A 22,327-nucleotide genomic window follows, 5' to 3' on the forward strand; every position below is an offset into this window, starting at 1 on the left:
CACCAGCTCCAGCGCGCCCGTGGGTGCCTGCGCTGGGCCCTGTCCTCTGCCACCCACCCCTGCTGGTGCCGGGGGTGAGGGATGGGGCACTGGCAGCTGTCCCCGTTGGAGGTGTTTCAGGTGTTTATTGTTCACAAGGAAAAAGTGCTCTGGGACAGGCCAGGGCCCCGAAAACCTCATCCTCTAGGAGGCCGACACACATGGCCTGCCAAGCGTCTGCGCGTGGTGGATGGCCTGAGGGCAGAGCTCGGTGTGGGGCTTCATAAAAGGACAGGAAAAAATCCTGTGGGTGCCCCGACACCTTCCCAGACCTCCCAAAGCTGGGGAAAATGCAGCTCTGAAATGGCGTTTCCATCCCACAGAGATTTCCATCGGATGAAAAATGTTTCTTTGGTGCGCTGAGATGAATGGAGACCTCGGGGCGGTGGGGGACACCCAAGGGAGGCTGAGCCCCCGTGCAGCTGCTCGGGCACCCTCTGGGCTGGGTCAGGGACCCCGATGCCTCCTCTGTGGCTGCCCTCACGCCACGATTTTGCCACCTCCTCGTCCTCCCCGCAGCCTGCAGGATGCCTGGCACCCCTCTGAGGAGTGGGGTTTGCCCCCCGGGGGCAGCGGGAGGCGCATTTCGGCTCAGCACAGACACCACAGGTGCGCTCGCCCCCTCCCGTGTCATTCCTCCTTTTTATTTCACCTCTTTGAATGCTTTTCCCAAAAAAAAAATAAAAAAAAATGCTTTCCAAAACAGAACCCAAATCCTGGACCTCGGAAGTGCTCATCCCAAGGGGATAAGCCATATGGGGGGGGGGTGCAGGACCCTTCGCCTCCCTCCCGGCAGCATCCCTCAGTGGGGCAGCGGGCGTGCGGTGTCCCCCCCCCACCCCATCTCCCCTCCGTCACCCCCCAGCAGTGCCGACCCCGCGCTGCTCCCTCCTCCGGCGTGGGGAGCCGCTCGCTTGTGAGGGCTGAGGCTTTTCCAGAAGGATCCGAGCGAGCTGAGCCGGGCAGCAGCTGCGGGAGAGAAAGGAGATGCTCGTGTGAGCTGCACCCTGGGATTGGGGGGGCAGCACGAGCGAGCAGAGGCAGCAGCAGCACCCCCCCCCACAAGCACAGGGAGCCCCCTGGCTGATTATGGGGGGCACCGGGACCCCCCCAGCTCCTCTACGCTGATGCAACCCGGATCGCTCCTTGCGTCTCCCCAGCGCTGTTCCCTTTCTCCCCCTCGCGGGGACAAAAGCCGCGGGAGGGAAGGGGCCGAGGAGCCCCCGCGGGGCCTTGGAAACCCAACGCCGGTGCCCTGCTGCCAGCACCCGGCAGGGAAAAGCTGCGCTGGGGCCCGGCTGCTGCAGCCAGGCAGGGGGAGCAGGAGCTGACGGCAATAATAAATAAATTATAACCCCCCCCTTCTCCCCCTCAGCCACGTCCCTCCCCAGGAATCAAAGCCTGGCCTGGTGAGTCGCAGACATCTCACCTGCACTGTGGGCTTCTCCCCAGGCTGGTGCCGAGCCCCCTCTCCCCCGGCATCTCTCTAGAGCATGTAGATGATGTAGGAGAGGATCACCAGGCCGACGATGGCGAAAAACATCAGGATGAAAATATCCAGCATGGTGAGCAGGCAGCCGGCGGGGCGGGGGCTGCCGGGGGCTCCCTGCCGGGCGCAGCAGCAGGGGGATGCTCGGCACGGCCGCCGCTGCCGCTCGCCCTTCCCCGGCCCCGCTCGGGGTGGAGATGACGCCGAGCTGCCCGAGGTGCTCGCCAGCAGCCGGGGAGGATGAGAAAGGATGAGAAAGGGACGAACGCGCGCGGTCAGATGGGGCTGCAGCCTTGCACGGGTGGAGGAGCGCTCACGCAGCGCGCAGCGGGCTCCCTGGAGGCAGCAGCTGCCTGCAGCGGGGTGGTTTCGCCCCTGCTCGCTGCTGCCCGAACCGCTGCTTCGTTGCTGGGGGTGCCCACGGGAACGTGACCGAAAGGGCCCAGGATTTGGGGGACAGAGCGACGAGGAGCCTCCTTCTCCCAAAGCTGATGTCGGTCGCCTGGGACCGCGTTGAGCGCTCAGCTTTTGGAGCCCAGCACCCCCGGGCCAGGAGGCTGTAGCATCCTTGTAGCATCCTTTGCTCTGTGTCCAAACACCCGCGTCGGTGCTGTTTGAAGCGACGTGGCTGTCAGTGAGCAGCAGCAGCAGCCACGGAGCCTTAGTTTTATTCTTTCAGCTAGTGCTGTGGGTGTGCAGAGTATCCTTCACTCACCTTCAAGGTTTTTTTTTCTCCCACCTCCAAGCACCGATGCTGTTCAAAACCCCACCTGGGGAGGATGCAGCCGCCGAGCTGAGCTGTCGCCGGCTGCTCCTGCGCACGGGGCCTGGCGGAGCTGGGGGGGACCCAGTGCCACGTCCCCATCCAGGCTCAGCCCTTCCACTCCAGCGGGGGCTTTCCCCTCCGTGGGGAAGGGGCTGGGGCCAGCCTGCAGCCCGCGTGCCTGCAGCTTCCCCAGGAGGGCAGGAGAAGCCCACAGGGGAGCCGTTTGCCCCCAGGTCCGGGCTCTGGGCTGAACCCAAACAGATCCCAGAGCCACGATGTAAGGGGAGCACCCGGCCTCTGATGGCAAGACCCCCAAAAGGGCTGGCATCTCTGCCCCAGGAAGGTTTCTCCCCACTGCCCTGCTTGCAGCTGTGCTTTCCCTGGCAGCAGTAGCCGGGGAATGTCACCTTTGTGGGTCCCCATTGTGGCTCTGGGTGCTCTCCGGGTGGCATCCGACGGTCCCTGCAATCAGGGAGCCCCCCCAGACACCAAGCACACCCCTGGCCTCAAAAAACTGCACCCAGCGACAGCGGCACCCACCCCAGCCAGGCAGAGATGAGGACCCCGGCACCCACAGCCCCCAGGCCTCCCCCCACAAATGTCCTAAGGGGGCAAGAGAATGGGTGGAAAACAGAGAGCAAAGCAACCACAATTAAACTCCGGCACAATCAGCAGGTAAAAATTATACTTTTATTTTTGAGTAAACCAGGAAGGAGAATCAATTGGTCTGTTCCATTTGACAGCTCGCTTAAAAAGGCCAAATCATGTTTTATTCATGGATGCTCAACCCGAGGGGAAGGAGTACACAAGGACAAACCCCAATCAAGCAACGGATCTGGAAGAAAACACGTTCTAAGCTCAGCACCGAGATGCAACCGGGGAAGCAAAGATGGATGAGGTCTATTTTACACATGATGAGAAGCAATTTAGCTTTTAATTATTTTTTTTTTAATCATTTTATTTATTTATTTATTTTAAATACAGGTTTAGGTGCTTTTCAGCTATGAAAAAAGGCAAAAAAGTGCATAAGTTGAGAGAAAAGGCAGAAATCAAGCAGTAAGAGGTTTGTTTCCCATGGCTGGGGGAGAAAGGGGCAGGGCAGGGGCAGGGAGACTTAGGACAATGGTTTCCAGGTAGCATTAAAAAAAGGTCCGTATACCAAAACGGAATCGCCTGTGTTATTATTTGGTCCATTAAAAAACGGTTTATTCACATTGACACTTCCCCCCCCCCCGCAGCTCCCAGACAAGGACGTGATTAAGAACAGGGTGAGCAGGGAGGGACGCGGGCTCCTCCGCTCCCTCTCCCCGACCCTCGGGCTCGCTCGTTTTAGCACCGACTGGGATTCCCATCCCGTTGAACCCACCCCGGCTGCCTCTGGGGTCCCCAAAGGGATGGATGGCATTGCCAGGAACCCCGGCCATGCTTCTCCTCCCGTCGCAGCCGGCTGGGAAACGAGCCAGGAGCAAGATGCTCACCTCTCCTGCTGGGGGGCTCTGGCCCCGCTGCGCCCCAAACCCCGTCTCCGGTCACCCCAACCCTGCAACCCGGTGTGCTTTGAGAAAGGGGACTGCAAGCAGGAGGCACGGGGTCCTCTCCCACTCCGTGAGGCCGTCCCCATGGACGTGGCCCCAGACGGAGCCAAGGAATGTCTGAATTTGGCCATTTTGGTCCCTCGGGGCAGGAGCTCCTCGCTCCTCCCTCCCTGCGCGCAGGCTTCCAGTTTTACCCGTCCCTGCTCAGCCCCGGGACCCCCGCAGCCCAAAGGAGAAGGGGACGGGGATGTGCTTTGAAATTTTGGTCCGTGATGCGATCCCAAGTCAGCGGTGGCCCCAAAAGCCACCGCCGCTGGGGACCAGTGAGAGGTGGGGGGTGGCGTGGGGGGCTCAGGGTGCCAAATCTCCGCCGAGGGGGGGGAACAGGCACCGGGACGCTCCCCAGCACGGTGACAGAGGGGGAAGAGCTTCCACGCTCAGCCCAGAAGAGGCACAGGGATGGGGGCCGATCCTGCCGCCTCCCCAGACCATCTGCCAGGCGGGTGGGGGGCTCAGGAGGGTCCCAAATGGCCCTCAGCAGCGAGAGAAAAACAGGAAGGGTCCGACTTGAACCGCAAACGTTCTTCTGGTTCATCCATCCCGGTGCGAGGTGGGGGGATTTGGTCCCAGCAGAGGGTCTGCTGCTCCCTCTGCACCAGCTCCCAGCGACCTGGCTGCTTCCCCCAGCCCTGAACTGCCCGAGCACCGAGGAGGGGGGTCCCCCGGCTGGCACGGGTGCCCCAGCCCCTCCAGAAGGCTAGAGAAGGGGGGGAGACTGAGGGAGAAGGAAAGCGACGGCCGTTTGGTCTCCTGAGCCCCCACCATCCCCTGCAGACAGTCCCTCAGTCCCGACAGAGCGAGAACGAAGCTAAAATTGGCAAGAGGAACCAGAGGCGGCTGCAGAAACACAAAAGAAACCGAAATGTCGGCTCCGGCAGGGCACGCTGGAGAAGGGGGTGCTGGGGGGGAGAGGGAGAGAGGAAGGGAGGGAGACGCACACACACACACGCACACACACACACACTGGGGCTGGCAGGGGGGGGCTTGCACGCCCTGTCCCCTCCGGCGGCTCAGATGGCCTCCACGTAGTTGGCGGGGAGCATGCCCGTGTCGCCCGTGCGCTCCACCGTGCCGTACATCCACCCGTCGTCGATCTGCTGCACGTTGATGATGGTGTCGCCGTCCTGGAAGGAGACCTCGTCTTCGTCGGCCGCGTTGTAGTCGTAGACGGCGCGGAAACGCTTCTGTGGGGAGAAAGAGGAGGGTGGGTGGGCACGGGGCTGGCTCCAGGAGGGTCCCACCGAGCACCTCCCCCCCCCCCCCCGGGAGCTGTGCCGGAGCCAGGAGGTCCTCACTGGGCACCGCTGAGGGATGCTGGTGGCAGAAAGAGCCACGGAAAAAGCAAGAACCCGGCACCCACGGGCACTTTCCGAACTGCTCCTCCCCGGCACAGCCTGCGGGCACGGGGAGCAGCTTCCCAGCAGCAACCCCTGACCCTCAGGGGATGGAAAGCGGTGGCACGGTGGGCGCGGTGGAGCCCTGGGGTGTACTCACCCCCCCTCCAGAAGGAGCGTTGCGCTGCGTGGAGGCTGGTGCCGCGGGCTCCTTGTAGCCGTAGGACTGAGACGACAGCTGCTGCTGCTGCTGCTGCTGCTGGTAAACTGGGAAGGAAGGATTGGAGCCGTCAGCCAGAGCTGCGGCTGGGTGCTGGGTTTCGGGGGGGCACACGAAGCCCCCCAGCGAGGGCGTGCAAGGCTCTAGCGGCTGACAGGGCTGGAGGGGAGCGGAGCAGAGCTGCCAGCCCTTGGCGGAGCCCTGCGCCCTACCTGGGTTGCTGGGCTGGACGTGATGAGACGGCTGCTGCTGCTGCTCTGCGGGTCTGCGGTAATTGGTGCTTTCCTGGGAGTTCCTGCGCTCCATCTCGGCACCCTCGCTGGGGCTGGGGCCCATCCTGCTCCTCTCAAACTCTTCGTGGTACTTTATCTGCAGGGGCAGAAGGGACAGAAGATGTCAGAGCCTTGGTCCCCCAGTGACTGCAGCAGCTCCCAAAGCCTTTTGGGGCCAAGAGCATCCTTCAGCTGCTCCCAGCTCGCTGCTGTTTGCCTCTGAGGGCAGCATGGCTGGGTCAGCCTGAGCGCAGCGCTCCTCCTCGCCCCGACCGGGACGTGCACCAAGGTCTGAGGAGAGGAGCAGGCGGTCTGAGACCCCCGGAGGCTCCCCCTCTCTGCCCAGAGAAAGGAGCTTTCAGGATCCCCAGGGTGGGATATGTCAAGTTTTCAGGCGTGGGTGAGATTCAGGGCCAGGCTCCCAAGCCCCTACACCGCAGGAGCGTGGAGCTTTAGGAATTTCTCTCCGCACACAGCGTGCCAGTTGTGCAAATCCCCAACCCACGGCCAGGTGCAGCCTGTGGCGCTCCTCAGACCTGCTCCCAGCTGGCCCTAACCAAAAACCCCCCCGGGCTCTCCCAGTGCAGGAGGCCCAGCAGATCCCACCAGCCGCACCTCACCAAAAAAAAAAAGGAAAGGGTTAACCCACGGGCCTAGGAAACCAATTAATGGCCACGTGTGTTAATGAATACCCTGAATGCACTGCCCTGGAAGGCACCTGGAGCCCATTTGCCTGCTGGTTAAACAGTTACAGAAGGGCACCACGGGCTCCTGGTGCAGGGGGGAGCAAAGCCTGGAGGAGTTGCTCCCCGGGGAAGGGGAACGCTGCAGGGACACCTTTGGGACAGCACCTTCAGAGGCAGGGGCTCAGCCTTTGCACAGCCCCATTTCGAGGCTTCCCGACATGCAGAGGGTGTCGTGGGGCACCGTGCTGCAGAGACGTTGGTGCTGCTGCCCCTGTGAGCCCTGCTGCTCGCTCACCCTTTGGATTAAAACCCTGCCTGCGGGGCTGGGCTTTGTGCAGGCAGCGGGGCTGTTCCCACGCCTGCGCTAAGTGGGTCACTGCCACCCCAGGCTGGCAGCCAGCAGCCCCTGGGCAAGCAGCTCAGGACGGCTCCGTGGCCGGGAGGGGGCCGAGCAGCCCCCTCGGGGATCGAAGGGGGGGGTCTGAGGGCAGATAGCACCCTGCAGCTCCCCAGGGAGCGAGCACGGAGCTCGCCAGAGAACTGCACAATGAGATCAAAAGGCGAGGGAATAAACAACCCCCTCCCGCCCCGCCGGGCATTGCTGTGTTTGTGCACGCGTGGGGCTCCTTCGAGCGTGCTCCCTCGTGGGGTGCAGGCACAAAACCTTCCCCCTGCGCCCTGCTGCGAGCCCGGATCCTGCTTCCCCTGGGGGCAGCCAACAGCTCCCACCACAGCCTTGTCCCCGAGGCAGGCACTTGGTAAGGATGGAGGAGCTCCCTGGGCTGCACCCCAGAGCTGGGGCAAAGGCAGAGCGCACGTCGTGCCCGGGGGGCTGCAGGGAAGGAGGAGGTGGGCTGGGTGCCAGGGCTGGGGGGAGCTCGGTGCCTGCCCCGCTTCCAAGCTCGGTCCCACCGGGTCCTGCTCTGGGCACCGCAGACCCCAAAGGGGGCAGGGAGCTCCTGCGGGGAAACCCAAACCCGAGAGGTTTCTCGTGCTCGGCTGCATCTCCGGGGGCAGGCTTTGAGCGAGGAGCCAGCTCCCAGCCCTGCCTGCTGCTAGGCCGGGTTTTGCAACAGCTCCCGGCGGTTTGATAAGGAACAAACTCGACTTTCACTATCAGGGAAAGGTGAATTAACCCTCGGCACGCTGCTGAAGGCTTCCGAGCTCCCTTGCCACAACGCCTGCAGTACAGGGCTGAGCTTGGGAAGGGGAGAAGCTCCCAGCCTGAGGCAGCAGCTACAGGAGCACATCCTCCTCTCCCCATGGCAGCATCCATCCCTCCCTCCATCCATCCATGTCCATGTTATCACCTGCCAAAGAACCAGCATCTGGAGGGTGCGGGACGCAGCACAACCTGTGGGGCCAGCTGCCCCCCACCTCGGACACGGGGCTGCTCCTTTCGGAAGGGAGCGGGGTCCCTTGCGGACCCAGGAGGGAGCTCAGCTTCCAGGAGGCCGAGCGAGGATGGAGATGCTGCCCTCAGAAACCCTCCCCCCGTGTCGGCACCAAGGCAGGAGGGTGACAGGAGGGGGACCTGCTGCTGTTTGCCACCAGCACGTGAGCAGCCGGGTGGATGCGAAGGGCTTGGTACCTCTTTGGGTACGGCGACAGCCTCAGCCACCAGCTCCAGCCTTCGCAGGATGGAGGAGCTGGGAAATGTGTAAAAGGGATGCACGGAGCCCGGACGAGGCAGGCTTTAAGGTCGACACAGCCCCATGTGCGTGCGAGCAGCTCTGTGCTCTACCCCCCCCCCCGTGCAGCTCCCCCCAGCCTCCTCGGCAGCGACGCCGGGCGCGGAGCTCAGAGGCTACTCACGTTGCTGATCTGATCCTGAGTCTTTTTGATTCTCTGCAGCTCCGGGGTGTCAGCCACCACGCTGAAGCCTTTTCCCTTGTTCTTCTCAAACTCCTCCTTGTAGCGAATCTGGGTGGAATGGAGAAAAAAAAAACAAAACAGATTTAGCCATGGGGGAAACCCAGTGCACGCAGCAGCTGTGTTCAGCAGGACAGGACCTCACCGTGACCCACGCTCTTCGTGACAAGCAGCAGCTTTTTAGCTGGGCCTCTGGCTTGCTCTGGAGACCCCCTCACGTACCCAGTAAGAGCAAATCGGGGCACTGCCAGGAGCCGAGGCCCACCAACAGCTTCCCATGCACCGACTGCTCTGCTTTCTCTTTCAGCAGGGGCCGGGGTGACTTGGATTTACGCCGAATTCCCCCCGTGGCCTCGCAGAGCACAAGTCGCACGGCACAGATCACCTCATCCATGGCAATCCGCCTGCTTGGGAGCCCCAAGGATTTCGTGAGCTACACCCATACGAGAGCAGCTCTGTGCCGGGGACGTTCAGCAGCCTCTGGAATAGACCCAGCACGGCTACAGCCGAGGCAGGGTGTGGGGACGGAGGCCAGCAGCACACAAACATCCTCCTTTCTGTCTGCCAGACACTGACGTCAGCATCTCTCCCATCACACCCAGGAGCCGAAAAGTCCCGTTTTTACTTGCTCCCCATTTTTTATTATTTATTTTAAACAGCTTTACACATCCTTAGGACCCAGGCTTCCAGCTGTCCTGCGGGACGGAGCCGACGCAGCGCCCAAGCCCCGGGTGTCGCTGCGCCCTCGCCCCACTGCTGCGGAAGCAGAAGCACCTTCTGCGGATGCCCAAACCCAACCGCTGCCTCGATTGCTCCGAAAGGGAAGGAAACGCCGAGCAGCTGCTTGGCCAGCTCCGACCAGCGGTTTTGCTGCCATCCAGCCCCCAGCAGCCGGGTGCTCGGCTCGCCCTGCGCGCCGCGGGTTGTCGCTGGAGCAGAAAGGTCACCTCCGCCTCCGGGGCAGGAGGAACAAACCTCTCGCCACCCGTGCAAGGGGGAGAGAGCAGCCTGGTGCTGTGTGCGTGATGCTGGGCTGAGATGTGGGCACAGAGGCTGATGGAGAGGGCTGGGAGGGAGCAGACCCGCTGCTCCCCGGGCAAGTGCTGGTCCCAGTAGGGTCAGACACCGACTGGTGTGTGTGGCCGGCTTCCTGCAAGCCTTCCCATCCCGCAGGGGGATGGCTGCATGCCACAGACAGACGGATGGACGGACAGACAGCCGGGAAGCTGGGCTGGCCCCACAAAGGAGTGTGTAGGAGCAGAGCCGAGCCTGCGGGTCGGCCCCGCAGGCACACGTGGCTCCGAGATAAGGCTGGGAGGCAGCGCCATGGGGGAGGCACGATAACGCTGATTTCTTCCCCAAAATGCTGCCATGGAGGCGCTGCCCCAAGCCTTGCCAGGTCGCATCCCGCTGGGTCTGGGGGCACCTTGCAGGAGAGGCTGCCAAGGGTTTTGTGTCACCGTCTGCAGAAGCCAAAGGGCCACACCAGCTCCAGAGGGGACGCGCAGTTTCCACCCCTGTGGGGGGCACGGAGCGGGCCCCCACCCGGAGAGGGGGGCAAAACCAGGCAGGAGGCGAGGGAAAAGGAGATGCCAGGGAAAAGGAGACGCCGTGGTTTGTGTTTGGCAGAAGGGCTGGCGGTGGGAGCGGAGAGCTGCGTCCTTCCCACACCCGCTGGCTCTGGAAGGAGGCAGAGGTGGCTCGGGGGCCACAGGGAGGCACAGGAACAGCTTTGTCCTGACTGTTTTAACAAGCCTGGTGTGGATAAGGCTTGGTACAGCCCCCCCTGGCCAGCACGTGTTGCTGGATGCTTGCTTGCACTCAGGGCTAGCAAAGATCTCCCAAGAGCAGCCCTGGGACACGGGGCCCTCCCTCGTCCTGCCCCAGCCCCGGCTCCAGGGCACCAAACACGTCCTTATCCCACAAGCCAGGAGAAATCAAAGCTTTGGAAGCTCGTCAGAGCCTCTGCCCCCACTTCAGAGCCACGGCAGGGATGGTATGAGCCACGAGTCAGGTTAGATTTCCAGCTCAGAAGTGACGTTAGAAGGCAAAGGTTTAATGAACCGGGCTGCGGTGCCTACCCGGGGAGGATATTAATGAAACCAAGATGCCAAAGCACATCAGAGAGGAACGCAGGAGACTGATTTCAAGGCAGAAGCCTCTGCTGGCTCGAAGCAGCGAGAAGCGGAGAAAAACTTCCCTGGCTGGGGTGAGGAACCCATCTCGAACACAATGAGGTGGGAAGCAGCAGCACCACGGTGCTGAGCACCAGGCACAAGGAGCCAGAGGTTAAGGGAGCTGCTACAGAGCCCGGGGGACCCCCGGAGAGGGGGCAGGAGGGGTGAAATTGCCAGCCCCAGGGGGCTGTGTTTGTCCTTTATCCGTGCTGCTTTTCATCCAGGCTCTTTTTTTTGGGATCTCCGCAGCCTGCCCGTGGGATGCTGTCCCTGCCATTGTGCTGGGGATGCCGCTCAGAGCAGCACCAACCCCCCAGCCCCCCCAGGAGGGGTCAGTGGGTGCCAGCACCGGCTGCAAACACACAAGCGATGAGCTTTCAGAAAGCCAAGCGAGAGCAAGAAGCTCCAGGCGAGAAGCTAAGCACAAGGCTAAGCACTTCTCCTTCGATGGGTTCCACGGATTTACCCTCCTAAATCTCACCCCATGCATCCTCCCTGGTTTTCTCCCTGTTTTCCCCCCTCTGTAGCACTCAGGGCACGGCAGCCTGGCCCTACAAATTGATGTACAGGGGGTGTCCAACTGCAGGGGGGAGCCCGATGCTGGTCCCCGGGGCAGGTTAACCCAGGAGCCGGGCTCCGTGCCACCAGGTCCGAGCACTGGGGACAGCACCAGGAGCAGGAGAGGAAGAGCAGGGGTCAGGGGGGAGCCGCTGCCCTTCCTGGCTCTGCTGCAGCACGGCCAGGTCCTGCGGGGCCACAGCCACGGCCGGAAAGGAGGGAGGAAGTGCTCAGAAACGGCGATTTTCTGCTGCTCCCTGCCCTTATATGGGCAGCGGCGCTGTCTGCGCCGGGCTGGGCCAGATTTGGGCACCCGCAGGGCGCAGGGATGAGGGGCAAAGGGACCCCCCCTCAGCAGCCTGGCCACAGGTCCTCACCTCGCTCCTGTCCACGCAGAGCACAGCCACGTGTCTGGCATCCTTCTCCCCTCAATCCCTCAAAATCTCGAGCCTAAGTGGCCCTGGGTGATGGAGGGAGATAAATATATGGGGCTGACCCCTCTGCCTGCTCCTGCTCGCTGCCAGCACCCCGGCTCAGAGCTGCCTTTCATCCAGGGGCTGTATTTAAGAGCCCAGTGACACAAACAGAGCCAGGACCATGAGATTTCCAGACCCACACCCACGCCTCGCCCCATAATAAAACAGGATCCACGCTAACATCCCTGTAGGAGCTAGGGGAAGCCTTCTTGCAGCCCCTCGTGGGTCCCAGCTCAAGCAAATTAAACCAGCGCCCACGTCCCCGTCGCTGCCAGCAGCTCCCCGAGGTGCCAGCCGTGCTGCTGCAGGAAGGAAACGCTGGGGACAGGAGGGGACAGGAGGGGACAGGAGAGCTACCTGCCTCCCACACCCCCGCAGCCTCCACCCTCGGGCAGGAAAAGCTGCCTCCGGAGCTCCCAATTTGAGGAGTTTGAGAGGAGCCACAGAACGGGAACCCTGCAATTTTCTTGCCGCACGTGGGCTGCGAGAGGAGGCTGCAGGCGTAAAAGCTGTCACTTTGGGGACTTATTTAGCTGCAGGAGGTATTATTATCCAGCGTCTGCCAGTGACCGGAACAGAAGACGCCCTCTCGGCACACAAACAGAGGGCACGGGGACGTGCACGAAGCTGCTCCAGCTCCACAAAGCTGTCCTGACACCACCCCGTGCGTGCGGTGGCTCCTCCAGCCCTACCAGGGTGGGACGGGAGCGTTTTGGGTGGATCGAGCTCCTCGGGGACACCCGCAAGCACAGCAGCTCTGCAGGAAGGGCGAAGCTGCTGGGGAGCAGGGATTTTTTTTTTGCTCCTGCCATCAGAACCCTCTGTGGAGGACACAGCCCCACAAATTTCCTTACCCTAAAGCAGCTCCCAGCCACGGCAGCTCTGCAGGGATGCGATGAGGGCTGAGTTTGGCTGTAAATGCTGGCGTGAAGGCGAGGTGTGGCTGTTCACATAACCCTGACCTCGCTCCACGAGGGATTTTACCACTACACCTGCGTGCAGAGCCCTTGCCTGCCCCAGCAGCGTTAGCCAGGATGCACTTTTGGGCTGGCATTTGAACCTCTCAGGTGGCATTTGAACCGGCAACCTGCAGCACAAAAGCCTCCCTGTGAGGCTGTCAGCACAGCACAGCCAGCAAGCTCTTCACAAACCTCTCCCAGTGTCAGCTAACAGCTCCAGTTTGCAGGGCTGAGCCCTGCTGCCTGTCCTGGAGGGGCTGGAGGTGACCTTCGCTGGTCCTGGAGGGTTTGCCCAGCTCCTGCAGTTACCACGGAGAGGCTGTCAGTGAAAGAGGAGCGGCTGCATTTTAGCTGGAGTGCTTCAAGAAACACAAAAACGTTTGCCTCTTGGAAAATAGGAGACTCCCTTTGTAGGCAGAACAAAGGCAGGGAGGAATTAAGATCTTATCTGGAGTGATTCAGGATCTCTCCTCCCTGAAGGGCTGAGGCAGTTTCCACCTGATTTGTCAGTGCCATCTCCCACTGTCACCTCCGTCCCTGTCCCCATCCCCTCCTCCTGGGCTGCCTGTGCCTGCTGCACATCCTCCTCTCCCTCCTGCTCACACAAATCGTATTTTCAGCACATCCCCGTGTGAGACCAGCACCGAAAAGGTGTGGTGCTGGTGTCCGAGGGGCTTCAACACCCTGCCTGCATCCCAGCCCCTCTGCTGTTCACATGCAGCCAGGTTCCTGAGCCCTGCTCCTGCCTGTGGGGCTTTGCCAGGCAGGTTGAGGGGAGCAGGGCCAGCAGCTGGCACCTCCTCGGGTGCTCTGGCACCTCCTGCAGCCGTGTCTCAGCCCCTTGGCCCCATGGCAGTGTCCCCAAGGAGCCCGTGCAGAGGGCTGTCCCCGTTACAGCGCTGCCGAGAGCCGTGCTCGGAGCTCTGCTGCACCTCCCACAAGGAACAGCAGTTGCCAAGCACTTGGGATCTTGAAGGTGGTGTAAAATGTCTGTTCCAGCTCCCTCCTTTAAAAGGGGCCATGCAGACGATGCACTGGAAGCCGCTGTGCTGGTTGGCTGCCTTTTGGTGCTGTGTAGGATGGGGATGCAGCTCCATCGGGGCTCCCCCTGCTCAGGGCACTGTCCCTGGAACCTCCCCTGCTCCCGGGTGGCTGCTCCAGTCGGGCACGGATGTCTGGGTCTCTGCACAGCTCCCCAGACACTTGGTTAACAGGGAAATGGGGTGAGTAAGACCCTGCAACAACCTCACGGAGAGGAGAGAAACCTAGTTTTGCTTCCAGCACAGCACGCACCGCAAGGAGCTGAAAGTCCCAGCGAGCTACAGAAAAGCCCCGGCAGTGCAGAGCACGCTCCCGCCCTCCCTGGGGTCTCCTTTAATAAGCAAGAACTAATGAAGAGCCTGAGTTCATTGTAAAAACAGCACTGGATACTCCAGAGCATTTGGTACAGCGTTATCTTGATTGTTACCATGGAAAAGCAGCCGTGTCCCCTTAGCAGCTCCGTGAAGCACAAAGCAAGCCCGGGGCTGAGCTCTGGCTCCCTGCTCGAGCCAAGCCACGTTTGTGCAAGCCAGGAGCTGTTGGGCAACCCGCTCCGAGGAGCAGAGCTTGCCAAAGCAGAGGTTTCAAAACTCGGCGCTGGCTGTGTGGGCACCGCCAGCTCCGGCTGCTAACAGGTGAGGTCCCGATTTCCCCCCTCCTCCAGCAGGAAGCACGCCCGAGCAGTTTGCTTTTTTTTTTTTTTCAGCTCCTGGCACTCCCAGGCTAATGGGGAAGAAAGGAAGGTCGCCGTGTCCTTCAGAGCACAGCCGGGAGAGGAACGCGCCGATCCCAGATGTCTGCTCACCCTGAGCCCACCACCAGGGTAAATCCTGTGCCGTCCACCCTCTGTCCGGACCTTCCGTGGACCGGCACTGCTGGCACGCTGAGCTGAGCCAACACGCCTTGCTGACAGCTCTCCGGGCAGTCTTTTTGCCCCTTCCCATTGAAGGAAAAATAATTAAATGGATTCCCAGAACGGTTGCCACATCCTGTGTTCTCCTCAGAGACTGTGACTCAAGCCAGAATTGCCCCCGGATGCGTTTTCTTCCACTGCAGCGCACTCCGAGCACACATCTGCAGCTGTACAACAAAGCTCACGACCACAGCTCAGGACCACGTCGGGTGCTTTGGGCTCAGCCGTGCCCCACGAACGCCAATTCTTGGTGCAGTGAAGTCTCACAAAGAGAGGCCATCCACCAAGGCCGCCTGTCCTGTGCTTTTTGCCCTTCCAAGGCACAAAGCTTCTTTGCAGCAGCATCACTCGCAGCTCCCTCCCATATCCTCAGTGCCCTGGAGTAGGCAGGAAAGCAGATTGCTCCTGCGTCCCCCCAAGAGCCGAGCAGCTCCCCCTGCACCACCAGAAGTTATCAGGGCGAGCACCCAGCCCAGAGCCGTGCGTCAGGGCTGGGGACTTCTGCTGACCCAGGGACACCTCGAGGGTACAGAGCAGGACACGCCTGGACAACACCCCTCTCAGACAGGCTCCTCTCTTCCCTCTGGAGAAAGAGATCTTGGTCTGTGCCAGTCCTTATCCCTTCTATCTGTTTATTTCTGCTTGCCAGCGCTTTTCCAGCCCTACAACACCTGGGTTTACCTGAAATACTCGCCTACGGAGCCTGTCCAGATGAGGCCATTTGCCATTTCACCTGATTGCGTTGCTGGGTGCCAGGAGGGAAAAAAAAACAACAGTGCAAGACACGGACGTGACCAGGAGAGGCAGACCGTGGGCCGGACCCTTCCCACCACCAGGGACGAACAAGAACAGCAAAAGCTCAGACGTGTGAGACACGAGAAGAGGAGCCCAGCCCCAAAATTGCTGTGCAAGGGCGTTGGGGAAGCACCAGCGCGCTCACCTGGCTCTGCAGCTCGCTCTGCTGCTTCAGGCGCAGGTTCTCGGGAGTGTCTGCCACCATGGTGAAGGACTGCTTCGGGTAGTGTCTGGGGAGGGAAAGCAGATCGTTAAAGCAGATCGTTAACCCACGGTGCTCCTGCAGGCCACCTCCACCCCCCCCGACCCCACAAGAGCTCTGACACAGGGCCATGGGACAGTGGTGATGCCACCAGGTGTGCTGCACCCCAGAGCAGGCACATTTCTCACGATAACTGCAGCTAAAGTCCATCAGCAGCTTTATCAGGGAAAGGGGAAGGGGAGGATTTCCTCCCCTGCAGAGGGGGATGGCTTTCCAGGGCTGTACCCGTCTGGTTTCTGGACAGACCTTAGCACATCTCCATCGAGACCTTCAATTTTTCATTAAACAGTCCTCAGGGTAACATCAGGCCAAGTAAATGCTACGAACGCCCTGGTTTTACAACAAGACTTTGCTTCTGCTTCACCATTTCTGTCGGGAAGGGTCAGAGAGAGGAGGGTGACTCTTCACTTGCTGATTTTACCCAAGTCTCAGCCACGCAGACCTCACATCACGGCCTGCTGACTGCAGAGCATCACAGCCCCGGCATAAACCATGTCAGCACAACCGTGCCTGTCCCGGGGGCACGGGCTGTGCTTCTTATCTACTCCAGTTCTGCGTGCTCGGGGAACGCTCAGGGCATGCCTGAAATGGGAGCAGGAGGCAGGAGACCTCCGCCGCGGCCTGGCTGCGAGCCCAGCAGCGATTATTCTGAAGTGCCACGGAGCAGTTTCTGAAGAGCAGACACAGCCCTTGCTGCGGACATAAATCAGCAGTTGGAAGAACTCAGGGGCTGGCAGAAAGCAAAATATCTGATCCCAATGCTGGAGGTTGCTACGAGGCCCCTCCGAGCAGATTGGGAACCTTCACGTGGCCACCTCCAGACCCCCAGGAGGTGTGGAAAAAAAAGCAGGAGGCAAAGCAGTGCTGCAAGAGGGGGTGTTCAGTGGGTGAAATCCCTCATTGGGCTTGGAAAGAGCCTGGCAGCAGGCTCTGAGAGGCAGCAGTGACAGCAGGATGCTTCGGCACGAGTGTCCTGGTGCTGGTCCTGCCCTTGGGGTCAGGCACACCACAGGATGCCCTCTCCCCACCGTCCTGCCCCATGCACAGCCCACGAGCGGCACGGAGGAAGCTTTACAGCACAGGAACACCCGCAGGATGCTCAGTGCTGGCCGCCCCCATGTCAAGCTCCGTGCACCAAGCCCCCCGGGAAGTGCCCACGGAGGAAACCCGACGCTGAACGGATGGAAACTGCTCTCATGGGATGGAAAGGAAACCAAAGACGTCCCACGGCAGCACTTAGGGTTTGTAACTCAAGTAGCAGAGAGCAAGGAGGGGGAAAACGGCCTTCACAAAGGGCCGGAGGTTTCCCTTTTGCACGATTTAAAGCAGGACTCCCGGCGTGGTGGCACAGAAAGGGTTTTAGGAAGCCAGTTCCTAGCACAGCGCCGTGGCTTTGAGGCACAGGCTGCAGCAGCCCTGGGTCGTGTTTACCACAGAGCTGTGTTTCAGCCTGGTTTCACTTTCAAACATGCAAGAACTGGGCCAGAATCTCCTGAAAAGGGCAACCGAGCCATCGCCCACCACAGCGGCTCCTTGGGGCGACAGAGGCCTGCGGCTCCTCACGGCGGGGCACGGTGCCTGGCTCCCCACGGGGGTTTGAAGGCTTTTAGCACGGTGCTGACCCCAATCTCAGGGCTGTAACCCAGCCTGGGCAGCCTCCAGGTCCCACATCTCCACCAGTACAACCCAACTGGTGCCTGAACCAAGCTCTGCAGGGTTATGGAAGCTCCAGGAGCCACGGCTCCTGCCCCTTCCCAGGCCATGAGACGTTTTGTGGGTCTCAGGCCCTCGGGCTGCACTCCGGGAGCTTGTGTGCTGCAGCGTTAGCAATCAGCTATTTACAGAATCAGCATTAGCACCTCTGTCTGAGGCTAACCAAAATGTGGCCAGCTGAGGGTAAGTTAGCAGAAAGCCGGCTGCAGGGGGAGGAATCTGTCTGAAAACTGCTGGCCTCCGAGCAGGGCAGCAGCAGACACAGCCACAGACCTGCAAGAGCAGCACACACCTCATAAAGCAGCAATGCAGGAAGCTCGAGAATAAAAATAGACTCCTCCTGAGCCTCGCTGAAAAAATAAAGAGAACCCTCCATGTGCACACAGAAACCAAGCAGATGCAGATGTGGTTTGCAGAAAGGGGAAAAGACAACTCAGCAAGCAGCAGCTCGCTGCCTGCCCCCCTCTCCCCAGCCCTGCAGCGTCTGGGATAGCAGGGGACAGACCTGGGCAGCCTCCAAAAACACAGCACCACGGCAGCCCGGCTGTCCTGCTGGCCTCGGCGAGGACCCAGCCAGCCCCCACCGAGCACCGTGAGGCCGGACCCGTGCCAAGTGAGCCCAAAGCAACCCTAACACAACCCCCCGCAGACGTCTGGCGACGGGAGAGACCGAAAAGCACAAGAAGCAGCTTTAGACAGCAGATCACCGACTGCTTCGAGGATATACTTTAATCTCTGTTTAGATTAATCTGATTAGAGGGGATATAATACCGTGTGCTGGGGCTCCATTCCCCACTACTGCTGGGAACTGCCACGGGAAGGCTTCACGCCGGGGTACGGTGTCAGGGCACAGACCTCTCCACGCTGCTTCCTGGGGAAATTTCGGCCTTGAGACTCCAGTAACAATAAAATCTGATCCTCCACGAGGGCCCAGTGCTCACCAGGAACAACGGACACCGCAGAACCGGGTGTGTTTTTGCCATTTACTTAAGTGCTCACGTGGAAACGGAGCTCTTGCCGTTCTGGTCATCGCTTCTGCTCTCCCAGCAGCTAAAGCAAGCGGCGTGAACATCGGGGTGGGTGCTGCCCGGACCCACCCAAAGGCCCTGCTACGACCACTGCTCAGAGCTGCACCCACGGACCACATTTTAGAAGCAACAAATCAACCTCAGACGCGTTGGGACCAAATCCACGCCAGCTGCTGTCTGCTGCTAAGGGATGAGCAGCCTGGGGGGCTGAAAAGGAGGGGGGGGTGCCTGCGTACACGGCACCAGCCTGTGGTTAGCCAGCTCCTTGGCATAAAGGCTGCTGCAGTTGCAGCAGTCACTGGGTGTAATGCTTGCAATACCTTGAAGAGATGGCATCGAGGGGAACGGGCCTTGGACCAGGGCACAGAGACAGCAGAAAGCTGTTTTTGTAACCCTACGGTGCTGGGGGAGGCTGCGCTCACCTCGCTGCTGTGGGAAGGAGGAGAGGCAACGAGCAGCAAACCTGCACGTGTGTGCAGTGCTGGGTGCCACCAGGCAGCTGCTGAGGGAGCCAGGGCTTAGTGACCAGCAGTGCCAACCCCGTAAGGGCACTGTCTGGGCTCACGGGGCACCGGGGGACAGGGAGAGCCTCAGCTCGTTTCACCCAAGTTACTCACGTCCTGCAGCCCTCGCCTGGGTTTCTTGGAAGTCACCGCCTGACTCACACCGAGGTCAAAGAGAACAAAGCCACTTTTTAAGCACGAATGCAGCTAAACCCCTAACACCCTCCCCGATGGCTAATTCTCCATTTGGCAAACGAGGTCTTGATGCCAGCAGGGCATCGGATCAGCCCCAGATCTGCCGTGGGATGGAGCCACAGGCTGTCAGCACCGCCAGACAGTGGCACGGAGCTGCACAGCTCCCATGAAGGGCACACACGGTTCCAGTTGTGCACACCAGCGAGCCCGAGCTGCATTTACGGCTCAGCCACGGCCCGCGAGCTGCGTGCTGGCTGCTGGTGCTGCGAGCCTAAATCATCCCATTCCCATGGCAACCGCATCCGATGCTCCGGGCATGCCAATATCGCTCCGAAGGCGAGTCCGAGCAGCAGCCTCCAGGGCAGGAGGAGGGAAGCCCCAGTCACTGCAAGGGCTGGGCACCAAGTGACACAAATCCAACCCCGCGGAGCTCAGAGAAACCGAAAAGCCACAGCTGTAGGGCAAAAAAAAAATATTAAAAAAATCAATCTTCTGCAAGACAGCCAACAGTGCTGCTGCTTCTTGCATTTCCAGGAGCGCTGTGCCCACAGCAGTCTGTGCCCTGCTGCAGGGCCTGGGGAGGGAGAGGAAGAGATAGGCACAGCCCGCAAGGACTACGCCAGAATGAGGTTTCCTCCTCTGTCAGTGAGATTTTGAGGAACCCTCCCAAGGCTTGGGGCAGCCTTGAGCCCCTACAGACTGCTGTGGGGAGGCAGCAGCGACCTGTCCATGCGAGGCATGGGAAGGAATGCACACGTTGAACAATTTCCCTTAATATTAGGCATCGTTTTTCCCCAAAGCATGGCTCATGAGATCTGCCGGGTAAAGGAAAAGCATTTCAGTCCTCTGGGAATTTCAGGCCAGGAGCTGCTGATTCAGGAGCGGTGACGGCCCCCCCGCCAAAGCCAGCGCTTCCCACTGCTCAGCCAGCACAAACACAGCCGCCCATATCCCCGCAACACGCCGGGAGAAGGGAAAGCCATCTCATATGCATGAGAATCAGCCCCAGAAATAGTCGGCAGTAAATTAAATCTTAATGAGAAAGCACCAAGCGAGTTGCCTTGGGTTCGGGGAGAGCGCGGGACGCAGCGGGCGCATGGGAATCGGGCGCCTGCTCCCCTGGGATCCACGGGACTGGTGCTGAGGATGGGACTGGACCGGTCCTGCCCTCCCCTGGGGGGTGGTCTCACGCTGTCCTGCTTCTCCCCCTCCCCATCACCAGGCCCAAAAGGAGGGAGCAGAGCAAGGGGGGGGTCCTTGCTGCCCTCCCCTAGGCGCCACCAACACGTCACTGCTCAGCCTGCCTCCAGGCGTGCACCAAAGGCGCATCCTCACGAGCAGGGACCAGCGAGGAAGGCACAAAATGGCTTTCAAAAAAAAAAAAAAAACCGAAAAAAAACAGGAACCAGGGGGAATTTCAGCAGCCCCAACGCCACCGGGCTCGGCGCCGCACGGAGGTTGCCGAGTCCTTGACGGAGGCGGCTTTTTGCCAGCCGCTGCAGGAGCTCGCCCAGCTGCTGCCAACAGCTCCAAGCCAGCACCACCACGTTCACGTCCTCCTCCAACACGTGCACGCCCGCCCCAACGCCCTTTGCTCCTCGCCTCTTCCCCAGAAGCTCATTCCCAAAGTTAAGCCAGCAGGCAGCAAAGCACGCGAGGAGCAAAAGTCACTCGAATCGACGCTGCAGCCAAGGTGACTGAGCCCTGAAGGGCCAGCAGAAAAACCCTCCGGGGCTCCAGGGCCTCTGAACGCGACAATCAGACAAACCCAGTAGCCTTTCCAGAACAAATGGGGGCCAGGAAGAAACCACCACGGGAGCTAACGCAGAGGTGCCCGGCTGGCACAACCACAGCACCTGGTTTTTGCTCCTGGTTTGGCACAAGCATGGGGCTGCTCTCCCTGCCCGAGGCTGCAGGTGCACAGGGAGGGGATGAAGCAACCGAGCCCCTGGTGAAGTCCTCCCAGCTCTGCCACGAGGCATTTTGTGCTGCATGGTTAAATCAGGTCAGGGGAGCCTTTGTGAGCCAGATCGAGCCGTCTGGCTCCTGCATTAGGGGCTGCTTGGGTGTGTTAGCTCCAAGGCACCTGGAAGTTCACCCCGCTGGTTGCAGCAGCTGTAGGATTACCATGGGATAAGGGTCCGTCTGCTCAGCAGCCCTCCCCCAGCTGGCTTTGCCATCTCCCCCCTACCACTACAGGGCCCTCGTGCAGCCCGTGGAGACACAAAGCTCCCCTGGTTCTTCCCGAGAACCCCCCCAAAGAGCTGCACGAGCGAAGGCAGGGCTGAGCCAGGGAGCTCCTGGTGCAAGCACACCGGGCACAGCCTTTCCCACGCACTGACCAGCTCCAGCCCTGGCTTCCCGTGACCCCGAGGCAGAAAACCCCGTCAGCAGCTTCCCCTTCCTGCACCCAGCACAGCGACGGGTGTGCCAGCGACCTCAGCTCCGGACCGGTGCAAAATTTGGGCTGCTGGCGTCCCCACCACATCCCAGTGCCCGGGAGCAGCCGCCCCTAAAAGCTGCCCTCCCTGAGAGGCTCTGCTCTGCTCCCTCCCTGCCAGCCAAAAAAAAAGTGGCAGGGCTCGAGCCTTGGGAGCTTCTTGGGAGCTGAGAAGCAGAGAGAAACTTCTCCAATTAAAACACCAAAGGACACAGCTGCAGGACCCTGTAAGCAGCGCTCTGGTTGTGCACAGTGCTCGACCACGAGCCCCCCCGGGTCTGAGAGCTTTGGGACACGGTTGTGCCACCTCCAGCAGGACTCAGACGTGTGTTTGGCCCCGCAGGGTGAGCAGGAGATGGCTGGGTGTCTACAAGAGCCTCCCTAGCTCCAAGAGCTGCTTTGTGGCTTGTGTTCAAGCGCAGGCACCACGCAAGAGCCCTCGGCAGACGTGCCGGGTGCTGCCCTGGGTGAGGCCGTGCAGCCCCTTCCCCACCCACAGACCTGCCCCCCCCCGGGGGCCACGGCCGCCTCCGTGCAGCTGCCTCGAGGTTTTGGGAAAGAAGAGTTAAACAAAGGAAGTAATAGACCCTGCCTTGCCAGAACGCTCTAAGTTCACATCCTGCCTTTCAAAGACTCGCCGATTCCTGGGGACGAGCTTAAAAAAAAATATATAAACTTTTTCTTTTTTTTTTTTTTTTTGAAAAAAGCAGCACCATGCCACTTCGCAGAAGGCTTGCAAACATCCCACCCATGAAAGAGAAAGGCGGCGCGGGGAGATTTCGGTTCCTCCCAGCACTTTCAGGGAGAGGCGCTGCCAAAATGGCTGGGTCCAGCTCTCCACGTGTGCAGCCGCCGCCTCCCCCCCAGCATCTGCTCGCAGCCTGCCCGAGGCGGGTGTGCGAGCTCAGCGCCACCCCACAGGGCTCTGCTGCTCCCATTCCCACCGTCCAGCTGCCAGGATGGGGGAGGCAGAAGGAAAAAAATAAAAAAATAA

General features: G+C 60.7%; 1 protein-coding gene across 1 annotated transcript in view; it reads right to left on the bottom strand.

Annotated features, from left to right (window-relative positions):
- Positions 1-2,965: 2,965 nt before the first annotated feature.
- Positions 2,966-22,327, bottom strand: part of LASP1 (LIM and SH3 protein 1) — a 28,664-nt gene continuing 9,302 nt past the window's right edge. Inside the window, exons 3-7 of the mRNA XM_082778892.1 lie at positions 15,338-15,422; positions 8,217-8,324; positions 5,656-5,812; positions 5,384-5,490; positions 2,966-5,073 (exon numbers count right to left, since the gene is read on the bottom strand). Coding sequence (XP_082635018.1) covers positions 4,900-5,073; positions 5,384-5,490; positions 5,656-5,812; positions 8,217-8,324; positions 15,338-15,422 — 631 coding nt within the window. The 3' untranslated portion in view covers positions 2,966-4,899. The remainder of the gene's footprint in view (positions 5,074-5,383; positions 5,491-5,655; positions 5,813-8,216; positions 8,325-15,337; positions 15,423-22,327) is intronic.

The sequence above is a fragment of the Aythya marila genome, assembly GCF_965140915.1.
Source record: "Aythya marila genome assembly, chromosome: 25".
NCBI classification, from domain to species: domain Eukaryota; kingdom Metazoa; phylum Chordata; class Aves; order Anseriformes; family Anatidae; genus Aythya; species Aythya marila.